Below are 8,829 nucleotides of genomic sequence, written 5' to 3'. Positions count from 1 at the left end.
GAAGCCCGGCGCCCAGCACGCCCTGCCCCCACCCGACCTCCGCCCTGGTTGGCTTCCGGGCGTCGCGGTCCCTGAGGCCAGTAGAGGGCACACTTACTTTACTTTCGCACACCCGGACGCGGGTGTAGCCCGGGGAGGGGGGCGGGAGAAAGACGCTTTGCAGCAAAATCCGGCCTTGGGATTGGTCTCTCGGCTCCTTTGCGCCAAAGACCAAGAGGCTGGACTAATTTGCAACCCTTAAAGCTGAATCGTGCGGTGAGCTTGATTTGGGAAAAGTTACTGCTCGTTTAACAATCGAATGCTGAGTGAGCTGTATGCTCGGTGGGTGATATTTTGAACGGCTGCGCGCTATACACTTGCCCCCTGTCTCTTATTTTATTTTTTTCTTTTTCGGGGGTAAGACTGGAAAAAGTGTACTTAAAACGCCTTTGTGTGTGGGACCAGGGATGAGACGATTGCCTTTGTTTTTGATGCCAGGGAAGAATGCAAAACAGCCAAGCTCAAGGGAATATGCATACGATATTAAATATAGATTCATTCAGGGAGCGAACGAATCGTGACTCCGGTTGGGCAATAAACTGGGTCGACGTGTACGTAAAATGTGTATGCATGCGTGTGAATTATATATGATGCGCTTTCAATATCATATTTCAGGGGGGAAATTTTTAGTCCGTGAACTAGAAAATTAATGCCAAAAATACAGGCAATTTTAAATTAGCTCGACTCCCCCCTCCCAAAAAAATGGCACGGAAATAATACTCCTTTCTTCTTTGATCAGATCTATATATTTTTTTGCATAGTTACGATTCCATTAATAAAGTGTAAAAGACACAGAAATGAATTAAATGCCCAGTGTGCCCGGGAAGGTAAGAGTTAACGGTTTTCTTTACCAGGGTCTCGTCTGTCTTCAACGCCCGGGTCCACAAACTCTTCCCCTCCCCCGTTCTGGGAAGTCCAGTCGGACGGTTGGGGTCCCCCCGACCTTCCCATATTTTCCCGTCCAGCGCCCTCGATTTTACCCAAACGTGGGAGCCCCGGTGTGCCGCAAACCCGCGCCACCGGGTGCCGGAGGGAATGTCTTCTCTGAAAACCGGCTGCGGAATTGGGAACTCCTTGTGAGAGGCGCGGGGGTGGGATCGGGGTGCAGACTGGCGAGGAACTGACAGGAGGGGGTCGCCCCTCCAACCCCAGGCGTGTGCCCACAGCCGCGCTCCGGCGCTCGTCGGGCTCGGGCACCCGCAGCAAGACCTCGGGCTCAGCGCGTCCCGCGGGGGCCGCCGCCTCCCGCACCCGCCGGGGCGAGTCCGCGCGGGCGGGGCCGAGCGGTATCTGCGGCTTTGGCAGCAAATCGGGGGATTTATTCTGGGTGGAAGGTGGCGAATCCAGCTCGCTGTACACACATAATGCATAATGAATTACACACACACAGAGACACATCACGAAATGTAATCGCTGCCTATTTATAACGCGAGCTCCAAGTATACGTGGCGAAGCGTGGCCGAATTATTCTAATAATTCCGGGTATCGTTTTTCTCCCTGCACCTCCTCGGTCCTGTATCCCTAACTAACCCTGCAGATTCGCAGCGCGCGCCCCTCAGTACCCCTTCTTCCCTGCCGAGGACTCGGGGCTCCTTTACAAGAGGCGGCTCTCGGGTCCGCCTGGGGGAGGCGCCCGGCCGCCCGGGACGTGCGCGGCGCCGCCGTGGGGACGCCGAGTACTCGCGGCGCCCGGGACAGCTGCCGCATCTGCGGTGATGGGGCACGCAGGACACGGGTGCACTTTGTCAGAGCGCCGCGCCCGAGGAGCGGCAGAGAAAGGGAAAGGCTTTGAGCGCGAGCAAAAGAAAATGGTCGGCGCGCGCAGTTAATTTATGCTGCGCCGTGACTGTTTACATCCGATCGCTGGAGTGCCGGGCTGCGGGGCCGAGTCTCCTCCCCCTTCCCTCCCTCGGCAGAAGCGCCCCTCCCGGGTTCCCAAAGCAGAGGAGGAGGAGAAAGGGAAAAAAAAAAAAAAAAAAAAGACTCTGGCGAATCCCCGCCCACCGTCGCTTTATAATAAGAGGGTCTGCGCGGCCGCGGACCCCTGAGCTGCGCCTCCCGCGGCCGCCGCGCCCTGCCCGCGGCCCGGCTCCCCTCCTGCCTGCAGAAGGGCTGGGCTTCTCCGAGACTTGGCGGGAAAAAGAATCGAGGAGGAGCGATCGCGTAGCACTATAAAAGCCGTTTTTTTGTGGGCTTTATCTGACTCGCTGTAGTAATTTCAGCGAGAGGCAGAGGGAGCGAGCGGGCGCGCCGGACCGGGAGGAAGAGCCGGGCGAGCCGAGCCGCGCTCCGGGCGTCCTGCGCAGGGAGACGGGGAGAAAGGAGGCTCCGCCGCCGCTCCCACCCAGCCCCGGGCCGGCCGCCCCCCGGGCCCCGCAGCCCTCGCCCGGTCCCCGGAAACTTTGCCCCTTGCAGCGGGCGAGCACTTCGCACTGGAACTTAACACACCCGAGCGAGGACGCGGCGCTCCGGACTCGGGGAGGCTATTTCGCCTTTTGGGGGGCCTCTGCCCAGGACTCGCTCCTCTGAACGGCGCTCGTCGCTGCCGTTTGAAGGCTGGATTTTCTTCGGGTAGTGGAAAACCCGGTAAGCCCCAGGATCTATTATTGGTCTATTTTTCTCTCTGGCTTTAATGCTGCGTTGAATCGAGCGCCCGAGTCGGGGCGTCTTCTGTGCTCTTGACACTTTTTTCTGAGTAGTTGAGGTAGATCGGGGTGGGGTGGGGGTCGATCTGGGTTGGGGTAGAGTGACTTGTCAAGACGGGGGGGGGTAAAGGGGAAATGGGGTTCATTTTGAAACTATATAGATTTTTTTTAATATGTATGTTGAGGCTAACCCCGGGGCTGTTGGATATTCCTGCCTTATTGCTTTAATTTGCGGGGGGTGGGGGCGCAGGGGTCTGCTTCGCGGTGGTCGCAGAGCCTTGGCATCCAGAGCTCCTGAACGAGCATAGATTACATTTTGCGAGTGAGCGAGATGGCTCGCAGCCGTTGACTTTTGCCGGTCTCGGGAAGGACATTTAAATTTCGGCTTACTGCATTTGTGACAGCCGGAGACAGACACTGCGGCGCTTCCCTGCCGCCCACCGGACCCCACGGAGATTCCAGTTCGCCCCCCCCCGCGCCCCTTTTACGAAGTTGGCATTTGTCTTTAAAAATTATATATATATATATATATATATATATATATATATATAATAAAATTGAAATCCTGATCTCCGGAGGTTTTAGGACATGGTGTTGGTGAGGCGCGCAGAGGGAAAGGGGAGGTTGGGGCAGGAATGAGTCCGATTCGTTGACTCGGGGAAAACCTGGGCGAATGTGCGCACCCAGCCTGGGCTCCCCCGCCGCCGCCCACGGGTGTCCCCGCGCCCCTGGGATGCGGAGGGTGGGCGAGGAGGAAGCGGCTCCAGGCTGTTCAGAACAGCTGCCGCGCTCGGCTGGGTGGGGAAGACGCCCCTCTCGGAGCTCGGGGCCGCTGCGGGGTCTCTGGCGCAGTTGCGTAGCCCGGCTGAGTGCCTAAGGGAGGTGCCCTGTTATTATTTAACACCCCCTTTTATTTACCGGAGGGGGGGGTCCTTAAGCCCGAGGCTGAGCGCGCCTCTCCAGCGGGCGAGAGAAATGCAAAGCCGGCGGAGGAAGGAAGGGGGGCGCGCAGGGGGCGGGATGCGGGCGGCGGCGAGGGGCGGCGACGCGGGCGGGCAGGAGCGCGGCCCCGGCGCACGGGGGCCCGGCGCGGGAGGGGTCGGCTCCGGCCGCGGCGCCTCTCGCCTTTCTCCTTCAGGTGGCGCAAAACTTTGCGCCTTGGCTTTTGGCAGATCGCAGTCTCCGCCGCCGCCTCCCGCGGCCCCTTATTAAGGAGGCCAAGACCGATCTCGAGTCCTGCGTGGCTCCGATGAGGCCGGCCGGGGCTCGGCCCGGCGAGGCTGCCCAGCGCGGGTCGCCATCGTAGGGGGTCGCCCGAGGGGAGCCCAAGGGTGTGTTCCCGGCACCCGACCTCTTTGGGGGACCGTGGTGCGCGCTGCGCCCGGTGACTACACCTACACGAGCCCCTCGACTCAAGACTGCCCCCCCTTTGTGTGTCCCTCGAGCAGGCTGCCGCGACGATGCCCCTCAACGTCAGCTTCGCCAACAGAAACTATGACCTCGACTACGACTCGGTGCAGCCCTATTTCTACTGCGACGAGGAGGAGAATTTCTACCAGCAGCAGCAGCAGAGCGAGCTGCAGCCGCCCGCGCCCAGCGAGGATATCTGGAAGAAATTCGAGCTGCTGCCCACCCCGCCCCTGTCCCCGAGCCGCCGCTCCGGGCTTTGCTCGCCCTCCTACGTGGCGGTCGCGTCCTTCTCCCCCAGGGGAGACGACGACGGCGGCGGCGGCAGCTTCTCCACGGCTGACCAGCTGGAGATGGTGACCGAACTGCTGGGAGGGGACATGGTGAACCAGAGCTTCATATGCGACCCGGACGACGAGACCTTCATCAAGAACATCATTATCCAGGACTGTATGTGGAGCGGCTTCTCGGCCGCCGCCAAGCTGGTCTCCGAGAAGCTGGCCTCCTACCAAGCCGCGCGCAAAGACAGCGCCAGCCCGAGCCCCGCCCGCGGGCACGGCGCCTGCTCCACCTCCAGCCTCTACCTGCAGGACCTGAGCGCCGCTGTGTCCGAGTGCATCGACCCCTCCGTGGTCTTCCCCTACCCGCTCAACGACAGCAGCTCGCCCAAGCCCTGCGCCTCGCCGGACTCCACCGCCTTCTCCCCGTCCTCGGACTCCCTGCTGTCCTCCTCAGAGTCCTCCCCGCGGGCCAGCCCCGAGCCCCTGGCGCTCCACGAGGAGACACCGCCCACCACCAGTAGCGACTCTGGTAAGCTGGACCCCGCGGCACGGTCGAGGTGGGGGAAGGTGGCCGAGGGTCTTTTTCCTGGCCTCGTTGGCGGCTAATTCCTCTGGTCACTCTTTTCCTTCTATTTGCCAGGAGAAAGGGAGGACCTGGGGGCGCATCATCTGGACCCCTGGGCTTAAGCTGCCCTCCTATCCCTTCCCCTGGACCTCCCCGGCGGCCTCTCCCTCGCCTTTCCCTCTCACCCCTCAGGAATTTAATTTGGGATTTTAAATCTTCCGGGCTTATCTTGCAACTCAATCCATTCCCCCTTCCCGCCCAAGCATTTTAATTGCCCTGGGGTGGGGGGTGGAGGGTGTGAATGGGGATAAGAGAGTTGATCTCTGTGAGGGTGAGTGAATTGCCTTCTCTTCCTAATGGCTGGAATTTAAGAGGCTCAGCACCTACAAAGCTGGAGAGAGGATGTGCCGCGCAGGACCTCCTCCTGCCCCTGCTTGGAGCTAGTGAAAGTACTTGTAGTGTAGATGGGCTGAGGACCTGGCTTAGCTCCAGCGGGTTCTGAACGCTGGAAAGCAAATCTTTGCCAAAATTGGACTTCTTTTTTTTTCTGTCCCCACCCCCCAGTACTTTTGGCAAAGCCACAAGATTTTTTTTTTTTCCTTATTGCACTTCCAGTAAAATAGGGAGTTGCTAAAGTCATAGCAAGAGATTTGCAGCTATCATTCACAACACCTGAAGGGGTTTTGGTAAAGTCCCCTAAAAATAGGAGGTGCTTGGGAATGCACTTGCCTTGGGTGTGTCTAAAGTAAAGCCTCATTAAGTCTTAGGTAAGAATTGGCATCTATGCCATATCCTGGTGGATTGTAACTTTCTTGCCTGGGCCATAACCCCTGCAGTTCTTCCCTCTGAAACTGACTTTCTGGGGGAGAAGAGAAAGGATAATTGCCTAGGTCTGTTCCTATGGGAGATCATTTCTGATCAAGAGTTCTTGCTAACATATGAACGTTTTATATTGGCATGCACATTGGTTTAATCTCGCCATTGATTGGTTTAAGGAAACGCTGCTAACCTAGTGATCATCTGTTTCCTTTCTTAAAGAGGAAGAACAAGAGGACGAGGAAGAAATCGATGTTGTCTCTGTGGAGAAGAGGCAGCCCCCTGCCAAGAGGTCAGAATCGGGGTCAGCCCCCGCTGGAGGCCACAGCAAACCTCCTCACAGCCCGCTGGTCCTGAAGAGGTGCCACGTCTCCACGCACCAGCACAACTACGCAGCGCCCCCCTCCACCAGGAAGGACTCTCCAGCTGCCAAGAGGGCCAAGTTGGACAGTGGCCGGGTCCTGAAACAGATCAGCAACAACCGCAAATGTACCAGCCCCAGGTCCTCGGACACAGAGGAGAACGACAAGAGGAGGACCCACAACGTCTTGGAACGCCAGAGGAGAAACGAGCTGAAACGGAGCTTTTTTGCCCTGCGCGACCAGATCCCAGAGTTGGAAAACAACGAAAAGGCCCCCAAGGTAGTTATCCTTAAAAAAGCCACCACCTACATCCTGTCTGTCCAAGCAGAGGAGCAAAAGCTCATTTCAGAAAAGGACTTGTTGAGGAAGCAGCGAGAGCAGTTGAAACACAAACTTGAACAGCTGCGGAACTCTTGTGCATAAGTCCAGCTGTGGGCAGGGAGGAGGGAGGGAAGAAGGGACCGACGGACGGACCTGAGTCGCCCATGAATTCTTGCCCCTTACGAAGGGAACGTAAGGGGAAAGGTTCCTTTCTGCAGAGATCTGCAGCAGTGCATCACGGATGAACTTATTTCAAATGCATGGTCAAAGTGCAACCTCACAACCTTGGCTAGGTCTTGGGACTGGAAGGTTTAGCCATAATGTAAACTGCCTCAAATAGGACTGTGGGCATAAAAGAGCTTTTTTTTTATGCTTACCATCTTGTTTTTTTTGTTTTGTTTTGTTTGTTTGTTTGTTTTATTTTTTTCCTTTTAACAGATTTGTATTTAAGAATTGTTTTTGAAAAAAAAGTCTTAAAATTTACCAACTTTCCTGTGTAAATATGGACATCAAATGTAAATAACTTTAATAAAACGTTTATAGCAGTTATACAACCATAATTTTTTTTATTTAAGTACATTTTCCTTTTTAAAGTTGATTTTTTTCTATTGTTTTTAGAAAAAATAAAACAACTGGCAAATATATCATTGAGCCAAATCTGAAGTTGTGTTTGGTCCTTTTCTTCTTCCCTCATACCTTCTTTAGTTATAGATTAATAGAATTTACCTTTAGGAAAGTTGGAGGTACGCGCCTGTAATCCCAGGACCTGGGAGGCTGAGACAGGAAGATCTCAGGTTGCAGGACACCTTCAGCAAGTAATGAGATTCTCAACCTAGTGAGACCTTGTTTCAAAATAAAATAGAGCTGAGAGTGTTGCTTGGAGGTAGATGCTTCTGGGTTCAATTTCCAGTACCACCAAGAGAAAAAGAGAAAAGAAGGAAGAAGGCAGGCTTACAAAGATGGGAAAAGTTAACTCTAAGAAAGGCAAGGGTTTTTCTTTGTTAAAGACCTTAAGGCCCCCAGCCCCATGTTTTCAACCATGTTTTCAAGTTCTCAGGCTTCTAAGATGCCGGGGAGATAAGAGTAGATGGTTAAGGAAAGGGGCGAAAGGCCAGGGAGAGGTTAGAGGTAGGAAAAGGAGATGTAAGAGGTTAAAGATAACACTTAAGTATACAAAGAGGGAAAAGGGCTGGGGGTTGGGAAGAACATGAAGGAGCTCCGTTCCCCTGATCACTTCCAACCCAGGGGCTCTCATCCCTGGGAGAGAGTTGATGGGGGAAGGGCAGGAGCCACATTCTGCTCCCAAGTTTCAACCCTTTCATAGGGTTATCTCTAAAGCCTAGAGGGTCCCAAAGAGGAATGTTACTATTAACTCTATTTTGACATATAAGGAAGGAACTATAAATGCCTCAGAGCCTCATAGACAGCAAAAGGCAGAAATCGGGTCCCCTGTCTGTGGCAAACACTTAGCCCATGGATACTATGCCTCTTTCCAAGAATGCTGCTGGCTCAGGGCCTGATGGGCTGACAGTAATGACTGTATTAACCTCAGCATAAGCATCAGGCTCTCTTCTAAGTACCCTACTTAAATGTCATTCTATAGCACCCCCAGGAAGGATGTACTGTTGATTTTTTTCCCTGTACTCCAAAGGGGAAACTGAGGCACAGGAGGACTCATCCATGTGCCCGAGGAACTTGAAACCATGCTGTTCGCACTTAGCCTGTCCTGGTCGGTCTCCAAACAGCCCCGTGGGAATAAACTGACCACCCATGAGAGTGGAATTCACGGTCCAGTGGAGTGTGTGTGTGAGTGTGTATTAGTGTGTTGCTGGAGATTGAACCTAGGAACATTCTACCTCTGAGCTAAATCCCCAGCCTTATTTTTTTTATTTTGTTGCTGAGGGCCTGGCTAAATTGCTGAGGCTGGCCTCCAACCGGTGATCCTCCTCCTGTGTCTCAGCCTCCCAAGTAGTAGGATTCCAGGGGCACACCACCATGTATTTTAAGTTTCAGTATTTAGATCTCAGTTCCCTCTTCTTTCCCCTTTTCATCTTGCTTTGTTCTTTAGGGGGGTTTTCATTGGTTAGTTTTCCCTTTCACATTGAGAAGCCCATGGCTCATTCACCTTAGGCATCTTGTTACATCAGATTCACTCTTCCTGGGAAGGAGCCAGTCTGGAAATGTTACTGTTCGGATCATAACATAAAACGCACTCAGCCCGTCCTGTGAGTCATTAGCTTAGGAACTATAAACCCTCCTTCCAGCCACTTTCACACACTCATGACACATGCTCATCTCCAGTGCATGAGAAGGCAGTTTTGAATGGGTGCCTTATTAGTTCTAAGCCTCTGAAAACCCACGGGCCCAAACTAGACCATGAACTACAGAGGAGA

The 8,829-nt window shown here is 54.4% G+C and overlaps 1 protein-coding gene across 1 annotated transcript; it reads left to right on the top strand.

Annotated features, from left to right (window-relative positions):
• Positions 1-4,144: 4,144 nt before the first annotated feature.
• Positions 4,145-6,538, top strand: MYC (MYC proto-oncogene, bHLH transcription factor; the record flags this gene model as incomplete). Its single annotated transcript, XM_080694622.1, has 2 exons — positions 4,145-4,901; positions 5,976-6,538. 2 exons carry the CDS (start codon positions 4,145-4,147, stop codon positions 6,536-6,538), a joined length of 1,320 nt encoding a protein of 439 aa, XP_080550748.1.
• Positions 6,539-8,829: the final 2,291 nt, after the last annotated feature.

This window comes from Muscardinus avellanarius (assembly GCF_963383645.1).
Source record: "Muscardinus avellanarius genome assembly, chromosome: 4".
Taxonomy (NCBI): domain Eukaryota; kingdom Metazoa; phylum Chordata; class Mammalia; order Rodentia; family Gliridae; genus Muscardinus; species Muscardinus avellanarius.
Note: the sequence above shows the minus strand (reverse complement) of the source record. Positions and strands in the feature narration are given on the sequence as shown.